Source organism: Theropithecus gelada, chromosome 10 (assembly GCF_003255815.1).
Source record: "Theropithecus gelada isolate Dixy chromosome 10, Tgel_1.0, whole genome shotgun sequence".
Classification (NCBI taxonomy): Eukaryota; Metazoa; Chordata; class Mammalia; order Primates; family Cercopithecidae; genus Theropithecus; species Theropithecus gelada.
Genome location: NC_037678.1, coordinates 50,886,745 through 50,910,054, shown reverse-complemented (window position 1 = coordinate 50,910,054; position 23,310 = coordinate 50,886,745). Strand labels below are relative to the sequence as shown.

At 46.8% G+C, this 23,310-nt stretch overlaps 1 protein-coding gene across 1 annotated transcript in view; it reads right to left on the bottom strand.

Moving 5' to 3' along the window:
* ATP9A (ATPase phospholipid transporting 9A (putative)) overlaps nucleotides 1-23,310 on the bottom strand; it is a 132,217-nt gene that overhangs the window by 54,450 nt on the left and 54,457 nt on the right. The window contains exons 9-13 of the mRNA XM_025399176.1: nucleotides 19,452-19,528; nucleotides 17,524-17,684; nucleotides 14,163-14,305; nucleotides 13,026-13,138; nucleotides 1,128-1,340 (exon numbers count right to left, since the gene is read on the bottom strand). Of these exons, the coding sequence (XP_025254961.1) occupies nucleotides 1,128-1,340; nucleotides 13,026-13,138; nucleotides 14,163-14,305; nucleotides 17,524-17,684; nucleotides 19,452-19,528 (707 nt within the window). The remainder of the gene's footprint in view (nucleotides 1-1,127; nucleotides 1,341-13,025; nucleotides 13,139-14,162; nucleotides 14,306-17,523; nucleotides 17,685-19,451; nucleotides 19,529-23,310) is intronic.

The window sequence follows — 23,310 nt, the reverse complement described above, 5'->3', positions numbered from 1 at the left end:
TCAAATACTTGTACACAATTGTTCATAGCAGTATTATCCACAATAGACAAAAAAAAAAACCCAAACATGCATTAATTGATGAACGGATAAATAAAATGTAATATAGCCATAAACAGATTATTATTCAGTTATAAAAAGGAATGAAGCATTGATGCATGAATATGCACGGATGAATCTTGAAAACATTACACTAAGTAAAAGAGGCCGATCACAAAAGGCCACCTATTGTATGGTTCCAGTTATTTGGAGTGTCTGTCACAGGCAAATCTATAGAGATAGAAAGTAGATTAGTGGGTGCTTTAGGGCTGGAGGAATGAGGAAGAGAAGGGGGTACAGCAGGAAAGTGGGTACAGAATTTCCTTTGTGGTGATAAAAATACCCTAATTTGATTGTGATGATGGTTGTAAAAAAAAAAAAAAAAAAAATCCCCAAATATACTAACTATACTAAGAAGACATACTGACCAACACAGTGGCTCACGCCTATAATCCCAACACTTTGGGAGGCCAAGGCAAGTGGATCAACTGAGGTCAGGAGTTCGAGACCAGCCTGGCCAACATGGTGAAACCCCACCTCTATTAAAAATACAAAAAATTAGCCAGGTGAGGTGGTGGGTGCCTGTAATCCCAGCTACTCAGGAGGCTGAGGCAGGAGAATCGCTCGAACCGCGGAGGCAGAGGTTGCAGTGGGCCGAGATCATGCCACTGCACTCCAGTCTGGGCAACAGAGTGAAACTGTATCCGGGGAAAAAAAAATAAAATAAAAAAGTCATACTTTAAATGGGTAGATTGTAAGGAATGTGTTTATCTTAATTAAGATCTTAATTATTTACATCTTTTTTAAAGAATGTGGTTTAAATGGGACCTTGTGCCCCTGTTATGCTGGCCTTCTGAGTTACAAAACAAAATCTCTAACTTTCCTAATTCAGGCTATACCTCAAGTCCAAGGCTATTCTTTTTAGAGGAAGAGCAATTCTTTCTTGTATTTGAAAATGTGTCTCCCAGCAGCCCCGCACCATCCTGGCTCCTGTCTGCCCTGACACATGGTTTCCTTAGAAAATGCCTAATTCCAGCACAGAGAAAACAAGCAGGGCCTCCCCAGGCCTTGCCACACCTGCCCAGATTTACCTCATCCGGGCTGGATGCCTGGTACACGCGGCAGGAGTCTTCGTACTGCTTCTCGGCCTCAGCCTGGTCGGTCACACCGTTGGACTCGTACACAGGAGTCACGTTGTGGCAGAGCGCGATGGCCTTCACGGCTTCGTGCACGCGGCTACTCATGGTCCGCCGGACTTTGGTGGTGAGCGTCGGGCCCTTCTGAGCAGGTGGGTCCTGGGATTGCTACAGGAAGGAGAAATGAATAAAGAAGATGACCAGAGGCAGGAATGATTTGGAGAGTGTGGAAGAACAGCCGTGCAGCTATTGCTTTTCTTCTACTGTTCCAACACACAGAACTCTTAGGTATATCTACGATGATATTGCAAATAAATGGCATGCAATTTTCAGGGTTTGTCATTTATGCTTGGCAAAAAAAATAAAAAATAAAAATAAAAAATAAACAGAGGAAAAAATTACAATTTAATGAACGAAAATGATTCTACCTGCAGACTGAGTGAATCTATCTTCCCTGGGGTGGTGTCAGGGGCTTTTTATTTAATTTATTTTTTTCTTTTTGAGACAGTCTCACTCTGTTGCCCAAGATGGAGTGCAGTGGCACGATCTTGGCTCACTGCAAGCTCCACCTCCCGGGTTCATGCCATTCTCCTGCCTCAGCCTCCCCAGTAGCTGGGAATACAGGCGCCCACCACCACGCCCGGCTAATTTTTTCTATTTTTAGTAGAGATGGGGTTTCACTGTGTTAGCCAGGATGGTCTCGATCTCTGGTGTCAGGGGCTTCTGACAGAATGAGGACCCCACTGCACTGAAAGGGATCCCGGTAGTTCAGAGCAGGGCTTCCCCACTTGGGTACACCTATGTTGGGGGACATTATAGGGTGTTCAGCAGCATCCCTGTCCTCCAGTCACCAGATGCGCTGGCTGCCAGCAGCACTCCCCTAGTTGTGACAAGAGATGTCACCAAATGTCCACTGGAGGCCAAAATCATCCTCGGCTTAGAACCACTGTTTAAGCTCACAATCTTCTTGGTTTACAACAGAAGGCAACAACCTCATCGGGTACCCTATGCAAGTAACAACCATCAACAACAAGCAACCCAGGGCAGTCCAGCGAGGCGTCAGCAATAGCCGGAGGAAACCTTGGCTGGATGGGACTCACTGCAAAATGGCACCTGGCCCTCCACTGAAGCCAGACTTTCAGGAGTAATGGTAACTGTGCTCAAGTTTTGCCTTGCAGGCTGACTTTAGACCCCGGCTCTTGCCTGAGAGGCAGCTCCATGGCACACACTGGCCTTCTCCATCCCTTCCTTTACAACTGGCAACACAGCTCAGCCTCTGAAGGGCCAGGAATGGGTTAAGTCCTGGAAAAATGGTTTTGAGCAACATGGTAAAAAGAGCACTGAAGGGTAACCAAACCTGAGCCTTATTCTTGGATGGGTGGTAAGCAGCTAGGAGACCTGCAGCAAGCGATGCCTGTTCTCTGAGCGTTTCCTGTCAATGAGAGGAGTGAGCTAGAGGTGGTTTTCAATCCATGCTCCACACTGAGCCCCAGGAATCCTGAGAAACCCACTCAGCACCACCAACTGCAGCAGGATGGGAAACGCCATCTGCAGCTCCGTTCCTGTGCCACACATCAGGTGCCACCTATGTTTTCTTTATTTTTGAGATATGAGTCTCACTCTGTCACCCAGGCTGGAGTGCAGTGGCGTGATCTCAGCTCACTGCAATCTCCCCCTACTGGGTTCAAGTGATTCTCCTGCCTCAGCCTCCCGAGTAGCTGACATTACAGGCACCCGCCACCAAGCCCTGCTAACTTTTGTATTTTCAGTAGAGACGGGGTTTCACCATGTTGGCCAGGCTGGTCTCAAACTCCTGACCTCAAGCGATCCGCCCACCTCAGCCTCCCGAAGTGCTGGGATTACAGGTGTGAGCTACCGTGCCTGGCCCCTACCTAGGCTTCCTTTGAAGAAAGGGTTCTACTGCTTTAGAATATAATGAAAATTAAGATTACTGCGGGGGGCGGGTAAGGAAAGGCACTTAACAATCTACGGCTCATTGTTCAACACAAGCCAAATGCCCTCGCATCTGATCAACACCTGCCTGCGTCTCCAGCTGTTCCTCATGTCATCTTCCTCCTGTTCCCTCCACTCCAGCCATGCTGGCCTTTCTGTTCTTTGGGCACTGCCAAGCTTCTTCCTGCCTGAAGGCCTCTGCCCTGGCCATGCCCTCTGCCTGGAACCCCATCCCCCAGCTCACTGCAGGGCTGGCTTGCTCAGTCTCATCATTCAGGCCTCAATTCAACTTTACCTCCTCAAAGAGGCTCTCCCTGGGCCCCCCAGTTCATGGCACTCCACTTGCCTTCCCATTGCAAGTCACGTTTCAGCAACACCGTGTGTTACTCTCTTCATTGTCTGAATTGGCCTATTTACCTGACGGTTCCCTCTCACTAGACCACAGAAACAGAAGGCTCACCTGAGTGAGTTACTCATCACTGTATTCTAGTACCCAGGGCTCTGTCTGGCATGCAACAGATATTTGCTGAACAATTAAATTAATAACTTAATATTCCCAAGGTGGTGGTGGGGAGTCCTCAATTGACATGAATTTTTTTTTCATTTTCAAGAAGAAACAACTATGAAATCAACATCAGTTTCAGATTTTACATCACAGATTTAGACAAACCTACAACAGTCTTATTGAATCCACAGCTAACTGAATCATGGAGGCTAGAAATGTGTATGGAGTTACCAGATTCTACATTCTATTAAAAACATACTCATCTAACGGGAGAGAAGTGATCGGATCCTTTAAAATGAGTCGCACTTTACACCCATGACACCCGATTGCCCAAAATAGAGAACAGATGGGTTACAAGAAACAAGAAAATGACTTTCATTTAATTTTTTAATACTATTTTTAGTAGTAGCATTAGACTCCTCAGGTAATTAGACAATTACTAAATTATTCTGGTCACTGTGGGGACACAGTGCTCTGGCTTCCTGCTCTGTTAACCTCTGGTGTCAGCAGCACACGAGTTTCACTTCCAGGCCAAAGGGCACTGCATGGTAACAATAATTAGAGTAATGAATCAGAACTCCGGTTTAAATGAATCATTATTTGCCGAGTGCTTTTAATTATAAAGAATTTAACTCTAAAATTATAAAGAAAAGATTTACAAAAAGGTTCTCTATTGGAGAGACTAAATCGATAACTTTTTTTTTTTCAATTCTGTAATTTACGTTCTAGCCACGAACATGTGTCTTCATTTCTGTCCGCATTCCTCAGCACCTGGACCAAATCGTTATTTAACATTAGGTGCAATAACAAGACCTTTGACAAAGTAATTACTGTGGTTGGCAAGTTTCAGTAACCACGGGTTTAAATGAAAAGCTGTACTGAGGGCATCCTTCATGAACTTCTGGATTTTGTAAAGCAATCTGATTTCATGTCTACAAAAGTCAAACGCTTCCACTAATATTTCAAACATGGGATAACACAGAGCCACGGGATTTTGTATTCCAGGTGAAACAACTCCCAAGCGAGGCAAAAAGAGACCCACAGACGGTCAGAGGTTCACAAAGGCCTCACTTGTGGCTCAGGGGACCATCTGACAATGAATGAACTGGAAGACAACTATGATAGCCTGACCAACATCACAGGCCACAGGTTCAATGCCTCCACCCACGTATCTTTATTTCTCGCTTAAATTAATACTTTCCCACCTTTCCTACTAAAATGTTCCAGGAAGGAGAGGAAATAGTCATTGGTGCTGAAACTGCTTCTTTTAATTGTCAAATAAAGTCTTATTTGCACACCAAACGGTCACGCACATACATCCTTAAGGCACTGAAACTGACCAGGGGCTGTGTTTGGGTGATGCCTGTCTTAGGTCCGGTCTTCAAACATCCTCACATTCCCCATATGGAAGAGTTTCACATTGTACAGTGTTTATCTCTAACCTCCTCCCCATAGGCCCTTTAACCTACACACATTTCTTCTTACTTAAAAAATACCAGGGGAAAACAAAAACAGATGTGGCATCCACAGAGGCAGGTTATGACTCTTTCTGCCCTGGGGAAAAACCACTGGTCCCCTTATGGAGGGAGGGAGGGCAGAACAGCTCCACACAAGGTCAGAAGTGACTTCAGAACAAGCACAGGTCACTACTGGGAGAGGAATTAAGATCTCCAAATACAAAGGGCCCTGACTTGGGCCGCTGGGTGGGTGTCTCAGATCCTATAAAGCCCCCAAGTCATTTATAGCATCCCAGCCAATAAATGAGACACCAAGGCAGGGAAAATAGGCTTCCCTTTCCCATGAGTAATCCACAGCTAGGGCCATTTCCCGACAAGAACTCCAGCCTGTATTACAGAAAAGATTAATACAAAAATTAAACGTTGAGTCACCAGGAACGCCAATTTTCTTTCCAAATGCAGTTAAAACCTCACCACATATGGGCATGCATACTATTAATGGATATTAGGAATGGGCTGCAGTTGATTGAAATACACTTTTTTTTTTTTTTTTTTTTTTTTGAGACAGGGTCTCACTCTGTTGCCCAGGCTGGAGTGAAATGGCATGATCACAGCTCACTGCAGCCTCAACCCTCTGGGCTCAAGTAATCCTCCCACCTCAGCCTCCTGAATACCAGGACCACAGGCATGCACCACCATGCCCAGCCTTTTTTTTTTTTTTTTTTTTTTTTTGGTAGAGAGGTAGAGATAAGGTCTCCCTTTATTGCCCAGGCTGTTTTCTAACTCCCAGGCTCAAGCCAACCTCCTGTCTCGGCCTCCCAAAGTGCTGGGATTACAGGTGTGAGCCACTGTGCCCAGCCAGAAATACACTATTAAAGATAAGGAATTTCTGTCATAACCCTAACCTGCCACCTCAAAAAAGCTCAGAGCTGATGACTCATTCACCTCAAAGGGCCACCATCACAAAGACAGGCTCAGAGCTACTACCTCCAAATGAATCAGCTGAGCTACAGGCTGATTAAGTGACTGAGTAAATCCAGTGTTTACTGTTTTAGAGCAGACATCATCATGCAAGACAAAGTCAATAAATTTCAATGTACCCATATACCACCATCATTCTCAACTTGGATGATTTTGCCCCTCGTTTGGTCATGTCTGGACACACAGTTGGTTGTCACAACGGTGAGGGGACGGGGTGCTACAGGAATCTGTAGCGTGCTGCCAAACCTCCTACAAGGCACAGGACAGCCTTCCATGACAAAGAATAATCGAGCCCCAATACATCAATAATGAGAAGCCTGATAGCCACTGAAACTGTAAATCCAGGGCTAGGACCAGGGCGAGTTAGTGCAGCTGAACTGCGCTAGCACCAGGTTGGATCTTGCCTTCATTTAAAATTTCAGTATTTTGTTCTTCATGAATTTTTTGCACTTGAGTTTTTAAAATACTGCACTGCGCCAGGTGCGGTGGCTCACGCCTGTAATCCCAGCACTTTGGGGAAAGACAAGTGGATCACCTGAGATCAGGAGCTCGAGACCAGCTGGCCAACAGAGTGAAACCCCGTCTCTACTAAAAACACAAAAATCAGCCAGGCATGGTGGCAGACGCCTGTAATCCCAGCTACTGGGGAGGCTGAGGCAGGATAATTACTTGAACCTGGGAGGCGGAGGTTGCAGTGAGCTGAGATCGCGCCACTGTACTCTAGCCTGGTTAACAGAGCAAGACTCTGTCTCAAAAAAAAAAAAAAAAAATTCACCAAAATGTGATTTGTTTTATTTTATTTTTGGCACCCGGTTGAATTTGCTATGTGAGTTCCTCACTTATCTTACTCTCTGGACTGTGTTATGAAACCATTAAAAACCTTGACAAGAGTGAAAAGAAGGAAATTAAACAGTGTTATTCTGGCAGTGGTTCTTAACCAGGAATAACCAGTAAAGATTTTTCAAAATATACACGCCAGGTGCAGTGGCTCACGCCTGTAATCCCAGCACTTTGGGAGGCTGAGGTGGGCGGATCACCTGAGGTCAGGAGTTCGAGATCAGCCTGGCCAACATGGTGAAACCCTGTCTCTACTAAAAATATAAAACTTAGCTGGCGTGGTGGCAGGCATCTGTAATCCCAGCTACTCAGGAAGCTGAGGCAGGAGAATTTCTTGAACCCACGAGGCAGAGGTTGCAGCGAGCCAAGATCACACCACTACACTCCAGCCTGGGCAATAAGATCGAAAACTCTGTCTCAAAAAAAAAAGATTATTAAGAATATGCAAGGCCGGGCGCGGTGGCTCAAGCCTGTAATCCCAGCACTTTGGGAGGCCGAGACGGGCGGATCACGAGGTCAGGAGATCGAGACCATCCTGGCTAACACGGTGAAACCCCGTCTCTATTAAGAAATACAAAAAACTAGCCGGGCGAGGTGGCGGGCGCCTGTGGTCCCAGCTACTCGGGAGGCTGAGGCCGGAGAATGGCGTAAAAACCCGGGAGGCGGAGCTTGCAGTGAGCTGAGATCCGGCCACTGCACTCCAGCCTGGGTGACAGAGCAAGACTCCGTCTCAAAAAAAAAAAAAAAAAAAGAATATGCATACTTAAGATCCAGACCCAAAGAATGCAGTAGAGCCCAGGCATATATTTATATTTATATTTTTTAAACTTTACAGGCAATTCTGGTGGTCAACTCCAGTTAAAAAAGAAAGGAAATATGATGGGTTCTCATTGAAAAGAAAACACACACAGGGAGAACCAAAGAACACATCTATCCAGACACACAAAGGCAGAACATTTGGCGTTTTGTCCACCCAGGTGTTAATACTGGTTACTGCTGAATGATGTGAATACAGGTGAATTCAATGTTTTGTCTTTGTGCTTGGCTGTATGATTTTTTCTGCAAAAAAACTTTCATACTTTTTTTATGAAAAGTTTTTTGAATGAGTAAAAAATGAAATAGGCTCCATGTCCCAGAGAAAACTACACTGACAAAAAAAAAAAAATTCTTCCTCAAGAGAACATAAACTCGGTGGCTCACGCCTGTAATCCCAGCACTTTGGGAGGCCATGGCAGGCAGATCACAAGGTCAGGAGATCGAGAACATCCTGGCTAACATGGTGAAACCTCGTCTCTACTAAAAATACAAAAAATTAGCTAGGCGTGGTGGCGGGCGCCTGTAGTCCCAGCTGCTCGGGAGGCTGAGGCAGGAGAACGGTGTGAACCCGGGAGGCGGAGCTTGCAGTGAGCCAAGATCGCGCCACTGCACTCCAGCCTGGGCGACAGAGTGAGACTCCATCTCAAAAAAAATAAATTAATTAAAAATAAAAATAAAAACTACAGAATCATATGCTTAAAAGAGCAAATTTTATGGTTTTTAAATTGTATCTCCATTTTCATTAAAAGTACTAGTAAATGGTCAGGCATGGTGGTTCAAGCCTGTAATCCCAGCACTTTGGAAGGCAGAGGCAGGCAGATCATCTGAGATCAGGAGTTCGAGGCCAGCCTGGCCAATATAGTGAAACCCCGTGTCTACCAAAAATCCAAAAAAAAAAAAATTAGCCGGGTGTGTTGGCACATGCCTGTAATCCCAGCTACTTGGGAGGCTGAGGCAGGAGAGTCTCTTGAACCCGGGAGGCGGAGTTTGCAGTGAGCCAAGACAGCACCACTATACTCCAGCCTGGGGCGACAGAGTGAGACTCCGTCTGAAAAAAAAAAAGTACCAGTAAATGAATAATCCAGGGGAAAAATTATCACAAGTCCTTAGCTGGTTATGGTTTTCTCTCCTAATGTGTTGGCCATTTTCTTACTGTTTACTTGGCCTTGTATTAATAATCTGAAGCTTTCCTGCAGGAATATTTTAAAACCACTTGCTCTCTTTATGAGGCCAGTTTAGTTCAATCACATCCTTAGAACAAGTCACCTGGACACTCATAAACTGTGGCCTACATTTCAACACTGGAAAAATAAACAACTGTAGAATTCCAGCCCCTTCCGCAGGACACCTCAAGGACCAGACCTGACAAGTACCTGTGTGATATATGGAGTGAGGGCCCCTGGGTCAACCTCAATACTATTAGCAAGATTTTAATTCTGCATTAATTTTAGAGATGAAATTGAAATGTAAAGAGGCGCTTCCTGTACCCCGGTGGGTCATCTTGCAAGCTCTGCCTTGGAGTCCACAGGTTTAGATACCCATGCTCTGAACAGAGGTGAACCTCAGTTTCAAAGCAGCTGTTCTCCAACACTACCGTCCTCTAGAAACACCTGGTTCACCTGTTAAAACTGCAGGTCTGGGCACAACTTGTGCTCCTGACTCTGGCGCAAATGATCTGGCCCAGGGGTTCCAAAGGCCATACTTTAAGAAACACTGGCTCGGGCATGGTGACTCACGTCTGTAATCCCAGCACTTTGGGAAACCAAGGCAGATGGATCACCAAGGTCAGGAGTTTGAGACCAGCCAGGCCAGCATGGTGAAACCCCGTCTCTACTAAAAATACAAAAATTAGCCGGGTATGGTGGCAGATGCCTGTAATCCCAGCTACTAGGAAGGCTGAGGCAGAGAACTGCTTGAACCCGGGAGGTAGAGGTTTCAGTGAGCCGCGATTGCACCACTGCACCTCAGCCTGGGCGACAGAGTGAGACTGTACTTCAAAAAAGAAAAAAAAGAAGAAAGAAAAGGAAGAAAGAACCACTGGTATAAGAACTCCTTACGAAGCTCTAAAGGTGGGAGGAGTGATGGCAATGGGTGCGGGGTGGTGGGCATATCCTAAGGTTAGATAGTTGGGATGGTTCCACAGCTGTAAATTTACTAAAAGTCACCACACTGTGTATTCAACATGGCTGAACTTTCAGGTATGTAAATCATCCCTCAATAAAACTGGTTTTAAAAAAGCATGCAAAAGCTTCCATATGTCCCATCACACACGTGTTCCTCTGCTTATGACAGGACTTTTAGACATCATGAGAGAAGGATGCACACAGCCTCACTTGGGTAGCTCTGTACTGGAATTCTGAGCTCACCCCAGCCTCGCAAAGACCTAACCCCACAACACACAGCTATCTGAGACTCAAGGCCGGGATGGGCAAACTGATTTACGAGCTTCCCCTAAGGAAAGAGTATGAGGCGGGGTTCACGGTAAGAAGTGTGGTTTTCTGAGTTTCAACACTTTACAGAGTGTTATCTGTGCCAAGCCAAAAATGAACCATAAAAGCTAAAATACACAAATATCCTGAGATGGGACGGCTTCCATAAACACCAGGAGCTCTTAAAAATACCAGCAACATGGCATGGGTGTAACTCCCACCGGATGTACACACCGCCACCTATGAAGCTGTCTAATATAATCATCAAGAGTCAGCAGAGCTGAGAGGGGCTGGGAGCAATACAGACATCCAGCTGGGTGCTGACATGCATGTGAGTTAGGTAGTGACAATCCAATCAATGAGCCCCCCAAGAAGGAGCCTGGTGCGCATTTGGGGTTGGTGATTCCGAGGGAAGGGTCTAACTTAAGACACAGAAACGAGGCAGCTCACCCTACCTGGAAGGCTGAACTGCAGGAAAGGGGAGGGGATGAAGGCTAAGGCTGGATCCCACTGGAAGTCTCAGGCCCCGCCACGGAGCTGATGGTACCAAGAGGCTCCCACGCTCCTGAGAGGAGAGCAAGAAGGAAAGCCGGGCAGCTACTGTGCAGGGGGTCATGGCAGACAGGCGAGGGAGGGGGTCACCTTGCTGAGTGAGTGAGAAGGGATGAAGACAAAACGCCAAAGGTGGCTGGGCACAGTGGCTCATGCCTGTAATCCCAACACTTTGGGAACTTTTGGGAGGTGAGAGGATCACCTGAGCCCAGGAGTTCAAGTCCAGCCTGGGCAATACAGTGAGAAACCTCGTCTCTATAAAAAAGAAACCAAATTAGCCAGGAGTGGTGGTGCATACCCAGTGCACACTTGCAGTCCCAGCTACCTGGGAGGCTAAGGTGGGAGGATCGCTTGAGCCCAGAAGTTTGAGGCTGCAGTGAGCTGTGACTGCACCACTGCACTCCAGCCTAGGTGACAAGGTGAGACCCTGTTACAAAAGAAGGAAGGGAGGGGAAGGGGAGGGGAGAGGAGGGGATGTGGGAGGGGAGGGAGGGGAAGGGAAGAAAGGGAGAAGGAAAAAAAACGAAAGGCCGAAGGGGTGATCTAGTGATCGGGTGGGAGCAGGTACTGGAGAAGGGGCAGTGGCTGTCAGCTGGGGTGACGGGGGTACTGGGAAGGAGGGCGTGGCATGCACTGAGACAAGGAGCCCTGGGAGAGAACAGGTTTAAGGGAAGAGGGAAGAAAGTCAGGAGGGGTCCCAGGTATAGCATCCTTAGGAGCCACGTGCAGCGATGTCAAACATTCAGCTATGTTATAATCCAAAGCTCCAGGTCAGGCCTAGAGATGGAGATAGAGACAGAGCCATCAGCATCCAGGGAGCGATGGAAGCAGGGTGAGGGGCCATCCGGGGAGCAACATAGCAGGGTCCAGCACTGAGCCCCAGAGACACCAACCCCGAATCACCACGCAGAGGAAAACGGTCAGAGAGACAGAAAGGAAACGGGGGCTGTGCGGCTCATCCTCCCTGTCCAGGGAAGCTCCTCGTCATTTCTTAACAGTGCTAAAGTACATCTTTGAAAAAGGTCCATGGATCCATTTGGAGACCAGCCATGACGCCTCCCCATGGAGCCTGGAACAGCAACAAGGTCTTTGTTGCTGGTTGTAGATGATGGCACGAACTGTGTCAAGTCAGCTCTTCTAACTTAACATCTACTCCTACTGTCACACTGTCCCCTGCTCTGCCGTTTTCAGGAGACAGCCTGGCAATCCAGCCCACTGACAAATGTTCCAGAAAATTAAATGCCAATTATGACCGTATCAAGAAGTATTCAGGGATTCTGCCTTTAACCTGTATACAGGGATAATTCATTCATATTTCTTACTGGTCTTCTGACTATGGAAAAGGTCTCTATTTCGATGAATTTAAGCAAAATATGACCTCCTTATTCCCTTGTTATCTCCAAACAAGTGCTGCAACATGGAGCTGGTCTAATGTGGTCTGGCTCAGCACTGGATGTGCCTCAGAATTAGCAAGGAGTGTGTCTGTCTTGCTTTTAAAACCCAAAGCCACGCCCTGCCCTAAGTCTTAATGAATAAGAATCTCCAGTGTATCAAGCCCAAATAAATTCTCTTGTTTTTGTTCTGTTTTGTTTTGAACCACCACCAGCAATTCTGACACACCGCCAAGATGGGGACCCACCGGTCTAACATTTTAGGAATAGGAGGATATGTGCCAGTAGTACTTTCTCTGAAAAATGACTGGTTCTGGAAAACTTGGTAGGAAAAATAAAGGCAGGAACAGATAAGCTGCAAGTCATCTCTGATAAACTAATTTCTTCAACATGATTGTTGAGTTGAATGTAGATGAGAAACCAAAGGTAATCAATAACGTCATGATTATTTCACAAGCAGACCATTTGTTACTGGTGTTCTGGCTCATAGCCAGGGAAAGGGAAAACATTAACATGGTCGTAAACTTGAAGTATAATCAGCCAGCAGGTTCCTTCTGGTTCTATCTGTTGGGCATACAATTTTCTCCCAGGTTTTTCCTAATGTCCATTAGCACTTCAGTGGAGCAGATTAGCCCAGAAGATGAGGAAGGACCCCAAATGCAATTTTATTCAAAGTGTAAAGGAAGTGTGGGTGTCATGGGTATAGAAGGGAGGTATTGGCGAGTGACTGCTGATGGGTAGAGGGTTTCTTTTTGGGGTGAACATAAAATCGATTGCAGTGACAGTTGCTCAACTCTGAATATGCTTTAAAGAAAAACAATGAATTGTACTCTTGAAATGGGTGAATTGTACAGTATTGTGAATTATATCTCAATAGAGCTGTTAAAAAAATGTCAAGGAATTGCTTTGGGTGTTGAAACGGAAGGCTTTACCTGGGTGTAAATGCTGAAGATGTGGCTTTGCACTTCGTCCATTGAGTCGAGGCCGTAGGCTACTGTTCCGAGATGAAGCCGTTTGAAAACCATCTCGTTCTGGGTAAGAGTGCCTAAAACACGAGACAAATGAGTGGCCGGCCTGTCTCTCCGGATGTTTGTTATTATTAATAGTAATGACAGCTGCCGTCTTTGGAGAGTTTCCTGTATGTCACACACTGCGGTCAGCACTGTCCCTGCTGGGGTAGACACCTGTAGCATTTTGCCTGCGTAGAATCCCATTCCCCTTTTGAAAACAGCTTCCTAGGTTTCCCAGGGGAAATTAACCACACCATGCCCATTCCCTAAGGTGGTCCAAGAGGACTGTCCATCAGGGGCCTGGCCCACTCTGTTGGCCAAGAGGGTGACAAATGACACACTAGAGCAATCAGATTCTATCTTGAAGGATTCTGACCCTTGAGTAGAAAGATACATCCCTAATAGCAGAGCCCTACAGAGACCACCTGGAGGGTCCTAATGCTGACTTGTCCCGAACTTTCCTGGTTGCTCTCCTTCCAGAAACCTCACTTTTCTCTGATTTGGTGAGCTGCCCAGGATCTTCGCATTAGCTTCCCTTCTACCCCATGGACATTAAGTGGTAGAGATGAGGCTTAAACCAGATCTTCCCACTCCCAATCCTTGCGCTTTACCATTATGATAGCCTAATGCCTTGACAGGCATTACGCTGTGTAGCAGTATCAGGGGGTGGTCAGAGATCAGGCCTGACTGCCTGAGTTAAAGCTTACTTCGGCTACTATGCGCCGGTGACAAGTCACTCACCCTCTCTGGGCCACATTTCCTCATCTGCAGAAGGGGGACAGAAACACTACCTAACTCACAAGTTCAGGTGAGGACTGAAGGAGTGACCACACTGAAACTCCCCAGAACTGTCCTCTGCACATAATTCGCCCTCAGTAAGGGTTTGCTGCTGTTATCATCATCTTTATCACCAAAGAATCTTCATCAAAAGATGAGGAGAATAAAATAGCAGCAACACGCATCTCTCCTAAGTCCAGAGAGAGCCCAAGAGTCTCAGCCAAAGCCCTCAGGCACCTTCTCTCACCGGGAATCCTGTGCAGGTCCCAGAAAGCGGCTCACCTGTCTTGTCGGTGAGTAAGTACGAAATCCTGCCCAGCTGCTCGGGAATCGTGCTGGAGCGAACCACAGTCCCGGGGATTTTCGAGTCCCTTCGAATCACCCAGCTGTACACGATCTTGCCCATGTCCAGGTTCACGCGCAAACTAGTCACAAAACCAGGACAAACAGGTTAACAGGACAGATGTAAGGCTCCTTGTATCTTTATAAAAACATGGACTCTAAACACATTAGTGCCATCGCATCCGGACTCACTCCCTGCAGACACATACTGCCGGAGCTGAACGCAGACTCAGCGAGAGCCAGAACCACCGTCAAGTCACACACAGAACAAATCCATTATTGTTCCAAAGCTCATGTTATGGACTGAAGTCACTTAAAATACAGAAAGGGTAGTGGTTTCTGTCTTCACCTTTTAGAAAAATTGCTGATCCCTTAAGCTAATGTGTTTTTGATGCTATATTCATTTTTTAAATTATGGTAAAATATACACAACAGAAAATTTACCATTCTACAGTACTGAGCTGAATTCACATTGTTATCAGCCATCAGCAGCATCCACGTCCACAACTCCCATCTTCCCAAACTGAAATTCCACACCCAGTCAACAATAACGTCCCATTCCCCACCAACCCTAGCCCCAGCAGCCCCTGGCAACCAGCACTCTACTTACGTTTCTATGAATTTGACTACTTTTTTTTTTTTTTTGAGATGAAGTCTCAGTCTGTTGTTCAGGCTGGAGTGCCGTGGTGCTATTTCAGCTCACCACAACCTTTGCCTCCCAGGTTCAAGCGATTCTCGTGCCTCAGCCTTCAGAGTAGATGGGATTACAGGCATGTGCCACCATGCCTGGCTAATTTTTTGGTTTTTTTGTTTTTTTTTTTGAGACGGAGTCTCGCTCTGTCGCCCGGGCTGGAGTGCAGTGGCCGGATCTCAGCTCGCTGCAAGCTCCGCCTCCCGGGTTTACGCCATTCTCCTGCCTCAGCCTCCCGAGTAGCTGGGACTACAGGTGCCCGCCACCTCGCCCGGCTAGTTTTTTGTATTTTTTAGAGATGGGGTTTCACCGTGTTAGCCAGGATGATCTCGATCTCCTGACCTCGTGATCCGCCCGTCTCGGCCTCCCAAAGTGCTGAGATTACAGGCTTGAGCCACCGCGCCCGGCCTAATTTTTTGTATTTTTAGTAGAGATGTGGTTACACCATGTTGCCCAGGCTGTTCTCAAACTCCTGGGCTCAAGCGATCCACCTGTCTTGGCCTCCCAAGGTGCTGGGATTACAGACATGAGCCACCACACCTGGCCGGAACTTAACTAACTTAGATACTGCATGTAAGTTGAATCATACACTTTTTCTGGCTTTTTGGGGGGGTTTATTTGTCTGGCTTACTTTGCTTAGCATAACATTCTCAAGGTTCACCCACACTGCAAGGTGCATTAGAATTTCCTCCCTTTTGAAGGCTGAAAACTATTCCATTGTATGTATTATATTCATTTTGAAATTTAATTTTATTGCACCAAGTAAACAGAAGTCTTCAAATTAATTGATCATCCTATAAACTAATCAAATTGCTTGCCATTTTACTGGCTAGCCTTGGGCCATATGAAGAGTCGATTCACCAATTTTTACTCACGTTACAGACAGAACTTTGAAGGCTACTGTGTCACTTAGATCACACCATGAATACTTGTTTGGCTCACAGTCAAGTCACTAACATGGATGTATTTATCCTCTGAATCCACCATCCAGAGCACACTGACTTGGGCACAATCCCCCTCTCTTTGTCACACTGTTTTACACAAAACCACAATCTCTGTCCCCAGAAAAAGACAAATTCTCACCAAGATGATCTAAATATGCAAAACAGCAAGACAAAATATAAGATAATATATCAAGTATAAAAGAGAGTATAAGCACTGAAAGTTTCAGGGAAAAAGATACGTAGTTTAATATTTACTGATTATTATGGGGGGAAAGTACAAATAGAACAATATGGGGAAAAGCAGATTGCTAACCCACATCACAGAGAAGCTCTAAAAAATGATGGGCCACCCATACAAGTGATGAGAAATGTTATTCAAAACACACTCTGCTCCAATTTTTTTGTAAAAGCAGATTTTGGTAGACCAAAATCCACTTTTTCTAAAATCAAAAGCACTCTAGAAGAAAGTATATCCCAAAGTATTAACAATGATTATCACTTGGTAGTGAGAGCAGAGGTGATTTATGCTTTATTCTTTTGCTAATACAGGTCTTCATTTTTTTCTACTATGAAAATCTATTATTTATATCACTTTAAAAAACCAGGTCAGGCACAGTAGTTCATGCTTGTAACCCCAGCACTTTGGAAAGCTGAGGCGGGTGGATTACTTGAGGTCAGGAGTTCTAGACCAGCCTGGCCCACATGGTGAAACACCATCTCTACTAAAAATATAAAAAATAGCCAGGCATGGTGGCAGGAGCCTGTAATTCCAGCTACTCGGGAGGCTAAGGGAGGAGAATCGCTTGAACCCAGGAGGTGGAGGCTGCAGTGAGCTGAGATCGCACCACTGCACTCCGGCCTGGGCAACAGAGCAAGACTTCATCTCAAAAATAAAATAAATAAATAACCATTTATTCAACCTCCAAATCAGGTAGGCAAATGATTGGCATGTGCCACCAAGCTTTCATTGCACATCTACAGCAGACACTGCTGTCAATCACACCACCATTTCCCTTTGAGCCCATATTCAGGCTCAGAATCCTTCTTAACACAGCAGTCCCAACAGCCACTATCAACCTTGCAGAGCTGGATGATGACAGGAGTTCTAAATGGCATCCCTAGAATAGACTGCTCAAGGCAAGGAAAGATCCCTGATTCAAGAAAGGATGGCTTATGGAGGAATGTGATCTTCCGGTGCTAAGCCTCAGTGTGGTCCACACTCCTGACTCTGATTGCTTTTGTTTCTCACTCTACAAAGAGATCTGCTCCTTTTAAAAGCCGACGGGCGTGGTGGCTCACACCTATAATCCCAGCACTTTGGGAGGCTGAGTCAGGCAGATCACCTGAGGTCAGGAGTTCAAGACCAGCTGGCCAACATGGTGAAAACCCATCTCTACTAAAAATACGAAAATTAGCCAGGTGTGGTGGTGCATGCCTGTAATCCCAGCTACTTGGGATGCTGAGACAGGAGAATCACTTGAACCCAGGAGGTGGAGGTTGTGGTGAGCCGAGATAGTGCCACTGCCCTCCAGCCTGGGCGATAAGAGCAAAACTTCATCTCAAATAATAATAATAATAATAACAAAAGCCACAGAATTATCACCTTTGAAAGAGTAAAGAGAAGAAGACGTCACGGCAGCCAAGCTCAAGCTTGTCGCCTGCTTACCTAATGGGGATGATGTTGGAAAACAAGAGGAGGAAGCGGATGATCTGCAGGTACCAACGACCTGCAAAGTGCTGAAGGGCAACCATGACCAGCGAGACCACCACTAGGGCACCAAAGAGGATCTTGGTGAGGCAGTTCACTTCCAAGTCGAACAGGCCGATCTGTGGGACGAAGCACAAACCGGGGCTTGAGATTAGCTGGAGCAACTCACAGCCTGCCAGAGAGCCAGTCCTTCCCCCACAAACACCTCTACCCCGGGTAGGACAGTGGGACCCATCGATCCTCGTATCTTTGGTCTATGAACACTGTGCTTCCATGGGCTGGAGTTCATAACAGGCATCCAAAGGAACTCAGAGAATTCTGAAAATTCAAACAAATGTTTACGACTAACGAAGATTTACACTTGGAAATATCTCAGAGAGTTACTGCTGCGCTGGTTGGTTGTGCACTGCATAGCCTCTACCACCCTGCATAGTGCCGTGGCCTTGTAAAATGACTCAGATCCTAAACTCGGAGCACCCTACCCAACACCAACTCGGTAGTGCCTGAAAGTCTGGGGCACACGCCAGCGGTGGAAACCTAATTTTTAGGTGGTGCATTAATGGACGTTATTATTTTATTATTTATTTGTTTATTTATTTAGAGATGGAGTCTCGCTTTGTCACCCAGGCTGAAGTGCAAGGGTGCAATCTCGGCTCACACCTCCTGGGTTCAGGCGATTCTCCTGCCTCAGCCTCCCGATTAGCTGGGATTATGGCGCCTGCCACCCCACCTGGCTAATTTTTGTATTTTCAGTAGAGACAGGGTTTCACCATGTTGGCCAGGCTGGTCTCAACTCCTGGCCTCAGGTGATCCACCTGCCTCGGCCTCCCAAAGTGCTGGGATTACAGGTGTGAGCCACCGCGCCTGGCCCTGGACATTATTATTTTAATAATAACACACTTATTTTCACGTACAGTCTTTTAAAAAGTAGCAAATCATATCCACAACTTCACAGAAATATGTCCCAGGATAAGGCTAAAACATTAAACAAACGATTTTATCATTGTAATGATGGCTGTAACGTCTAATGGTAGAGTGACCATGATGGAAATTTAGGAGACACAGGATTCCTTCCTGCTATTGACAAAAGACATTATTCTGTAATGTTCTGACTCTTAAAAATTGGAGGAGGGGTAAGCTGGGACGGCGGGTCACGGTTTGAATCACATAGGCCTGCCCGGTCCTCACTGTGTAGCCTGGACAGGGCATGGTGCTTCCTGAAGCCGTTTCTCACAGATAAAGGAAGCACGGCACTCGCAGGGCTGTTATGAGGATGAAATAAGATGCATGTGAAGGCTGAAACACAAGACGTGCAAACAGCACGTGCTCTGTAGTTTAACCTAAAAGCACAAAAAATGCTGGGTGCCATGGCTCACGCCTGTAATCCCAGCACTTTGGGAGGCCGAAGCGGGAGGATCACTTGAGGTCCGGTGCTTGAGACCAGCCTGCCCAACACAGTGAAATCCCATCTCTACTATAAACACAAAAATTAGTCAGGCATGGTTGTACATGCCTGTAGTCCCAGCTACTCAGGAGGCGGAGGTGGCAGGATCGCTTGAGCCCAGGAGGCAGAGGTTACAGTGAGCCAAAATCGAGCCACTGCATTCCTGCATGGGCAGCAAAGCGAGACCCTGACTCAAAAAAAAAAAAAAAAAGGCACAAAAAATGTCATATATCCACAGATATGTGACTACATGTTTATGTATTGTATTATATATGTGTATGTATATGTATTTATGTGTATACACACACACACGCATATGCATAAAAAGATAATGTCTGTATAAATATCACTCTTAGGTGTCCCTATTTTAATATCTCGTCACTCACCCACCAGAACCAACCAGCCCACGGCTGGTCAATGCACCCCATGACCTCGTACACACCTTACTTCGGGGATTTGAGGTATTCATGACACTCCGGAGTTCTCTGCCAGTGTAAAGAACAACACCCACAACAGTACCTAAAATGGAAAAAAAAAAAGAAAAGTAATATTAACAGAGACAGGCAGGCTTGCAGACAGAAGAGTCTGATCCTTTTGAGAGACTGGTTTCTTTTTTTTCTTTTTCTTTTTTTTTTTTTTTTTTTTGAGACAGAGTCTTGCTCTGTTGCCCAGGCTGGAGTCTGGAGTGCAGTGGCGCTACATGGGCTCACTGAAAGCCTCCCGGGTTCAAGCGATTCTCCTGCCTTAGTCTCCTGAATAACTGGGATTACAGGCATGCACCACCATGCCTGGCTAATTTTTGGTTTTATTATTATTTTTTTTTGAGATGGAGTTTTACTCTTGTTGCCCAGGCTACAGTGCAATGGTGAGATCTCGGCTTACCGCAACCTCTACCTCCTGGGTTCAAACAATTCTCCTGCCTCAGCCTCCTGAGTAGCTGGGATTACAGGCACCTGCCACCACACCCGGCTAATTTTTGTATTTTTAGTAGAGACAGGGTTTCACCATGTTGGCCAGGATGGTCTTGAACTCCTGACTTCAACTGATCCATCTGCTTTGGCCTCCCAAAGTGCTGGGATTACAGGCATGAGCCACCACGCCCAGTTTTTTGGTTTTTTTTTTTTTTTTGAGAGAGAGGGTCTTACTCTGTTGCCCAGGCTAGAATGCAGTGGCACAATTATATTAATGGCTCACTGCAGCTTCAACATCCTGGGCTCAAGCGATCCTCCCACCTCAGCCTCCCAAGCAGCTGGGACCACAGGCGCATGCCACCATGCCCAGCTAATTTTTGTGTTTTTTGTAGAAATGAGGTCTCACTATATTGCCCAGGCTGGTCTTGAATTCCTGGGTTCAAGTGATCCTCCCACCTTGGCCTCCCAAAGTGCTTGGATTACAGGCATGAGCCACGTCGCCTGACCTAGAGACCATGTTCAAAACCCAACAGCCACACTATGAGAACATCACAGGTTTTACATTAGAGCCAAACCAAGGGCCAAACCAATGATCTGTGGCTACACTGACCAACAGAACAGCCACTAACCACTGAAAACCCTTTAAGTTTAAATTCAGTTAAATTAAATACAGCGCCCACCCTCCCTAGCCCATTTCATGGCCACACGAGCTAGGAGCTACCTCATGGAAGAGTGAAGACCCAGAGCCTTCTCATTACCGCAAAACCTGTACTGGTGAATGCTGGTCTACAGGACCCAGTGGCTTCTAATGGAAGGAGACTAGGGAAAGGGGTGGCTTGCCCTTTGTGCCCCCGGTCATAGAGGCTTCCAGAGGTGCCTAGAACATTCCTACCTTCATCAGCTATTATGGAAACTTGGAAAGAGATGCTTCTTTTTAGAGCACATTCTTCCTGCTCAGCCTGATCCCTTTCAGCCTAACTTACCCATTTGGGGGACGCCTGTCCCAAGGACAACTCTTTCCTAAGAACTCCCACCCCTTCTAGCCCCCAGGCACAACAAGAAAAGGCATCAATCCTTCGAAAGTCAACAATTTACTGAAGAAATAAACATGGCCAGTGAACAAGAGGAAAATGCTCACTCTAGGAAATAATCAAAAAATGCAAAATAAACCATTTTTATCCCAATTAGACTGGCAAAAATTCAAAAAACTGAGAACCACCAAGGTTAGCCAACAGCGGGGAAAGTAAATCCTGTCATACACACTGCTGGCCGACATGCACACTGGTGTGATCTATTTTGGAGAGAAATTTGGCAGTATCTGTCAAAATTTTACTTCTCTCCCCTTCTCAGTGTGTGCCAAGAAAATCAACACAGCGGGAAAGATAGAGAATAAAGAAGGAAACCAAGAAATACTGCATCACAGGGAGTGAGCGGTGCTAGGCTGAAAGTCAAGTCAAGTGGAGAAACAGGCAGGACCGGGTGGCGGGGCGGGGGGCAGGAGGTGGAGGGGGTAGGCAGTTTGTACTGTCTCCGTTCACGTCATCTGAGCCGAAACTTGGAACACGAAGGAGCCAGCCCTGCCAAGCTCTCAGGGAAGATCCCAGGAATACAAGCAATTTGGTCTCTGCTGGAAAGAGAAAACACCTCCTTCTCTGTGCTCTCTCCCCCTCACCCTCAGGAATGCCACTGTCAGGAGACACAAAAATCCAAAAAGGCTGAAGCACATCTGCGGTAAAGAGCCCACCCCCAAATGCAGCGCTGGGACCATATCTTGGACAAAGAGCCCTAGGAGGAGGCGCTGAAGTCCTTCCAGGGTCTAACACACTCAGCCAGGCAAACAATGTTCTCCAGGACAATGCAGTTCCCTTCCAGGGAGGCTCCCAGCAGATGGCAGGCCAGGGAGAGCTTGTGGTGGCTTCTCGGCAGATGGCAGGCTCCTGTGAACACAGGCAGCCCCTCCCTTCAGGCCCCTGTCACCACAGCAGATGGCTGGACAGTGGGAGTCGAGCCCGGGCTGAGCTTGGGATGACCACACAACCGCTGCATTCACTCCTAAGCAGATGCAGCTCAGCCTCAATCCCCAGAGGTCAGAGTTAGAGAGGGCCCCAGTAACAAGGAGGACCCCAAAGGGATGTCTCCCACACCTGGCCTGGCCAACCTTGATGCCATCAGATGCTGCTGAAAATGGCCTTTCCCATCCCATGCCTTCTTGTGCTCAGGACACAGGCTCTGCCTCCACAAGATCCCAACCCCAGCCTTGTCCTCAGTGAGGCCACCACCTGGAGAGGATGCACACAACGGATGCGCATTGGCTTGGTCTGCACGTTGCTTTCAAGGTTCTGAATAACTGGCCCCTTTTAAATTCAGGAGCTTGCCTATTAAAAAAAAAAAAAAAAGAGGCCAGGCACAGTGGCTCCCACCTGTAATCCCAGCACTTTGGAGGCCAAGGCAGGTGGATCACCTGAGGTCAGGAGATCTCAGGTTGAGACCAGCCTGGCCAACATGGCAAAACCCCATCTCTACTAAAAATATAAAAATCAGCCCAGAGTGGTGGCACATGCCTGTAATCCCAGCTACTTGGGAGGCTGAGGCAGGAGAACTGCTTGAACCCGGGAGGCGGAGGTTGCAGTGAGCCAAGATCACACCACTGCACTCTAGCCTGGGTGACGGACTGAGACTCTGTCTAGGAAAAAAAAAAGAAAAAACAACCTTAAAAAAGAGATCTCTGGCTTTTCCTGGAAGAGTGGAAGATCTGATGACATTGAGTCCACATTCCTCATGCTACACCCAGTGAGTGCTGAAGAACAACCACTTCTTAGGCACGTGCTCTGAGCTCACCATGGTCCCCATCCGCCACTATCCACTCCTTTAAATCCCCTGCCCAATTTGTAACTGTTGACCCGAAAGTATCCACCCCTAGGCCTCTGGTCCCCTCCTTCCCCTGCTGTCACCTCTGCAGTCCCTCCTTGCTCTCAAGGTTCTCTTCACTCCCACCCTCTGCAGCCTGCAGGCCACGCAGCCCTTTCCATTCTCCCAGCCAGTGTCCATCTGCTTTCTCCAAAAGGCCAAGAGGTCACGGTCAGGCATTTCACGGAGTTCTACTGACTCTCTGGAACAGTGTGGTGCTGCCTTGGGGTCAGGGCTATACTGTGACCCCTTTGTTCCTCATCTACAACAAAATAAATGCTGAACCCGAGAATCAGCAATTGGAAATGCTTTTTTTTTTTTTTTTTTGAGACGGAGTCTCGCTCTGTCACCCAGGCTGGAGTGCAGTGGCATGATCTTGGCTCACTGCAAGCTCCGCCTCCCAGGTTCATGTCATTCTCCTGCCTCAGCCTCCCGAGTAGCTGGGACTACAGGTACCCGCCACCACGCCCAGCTAATTTTTTG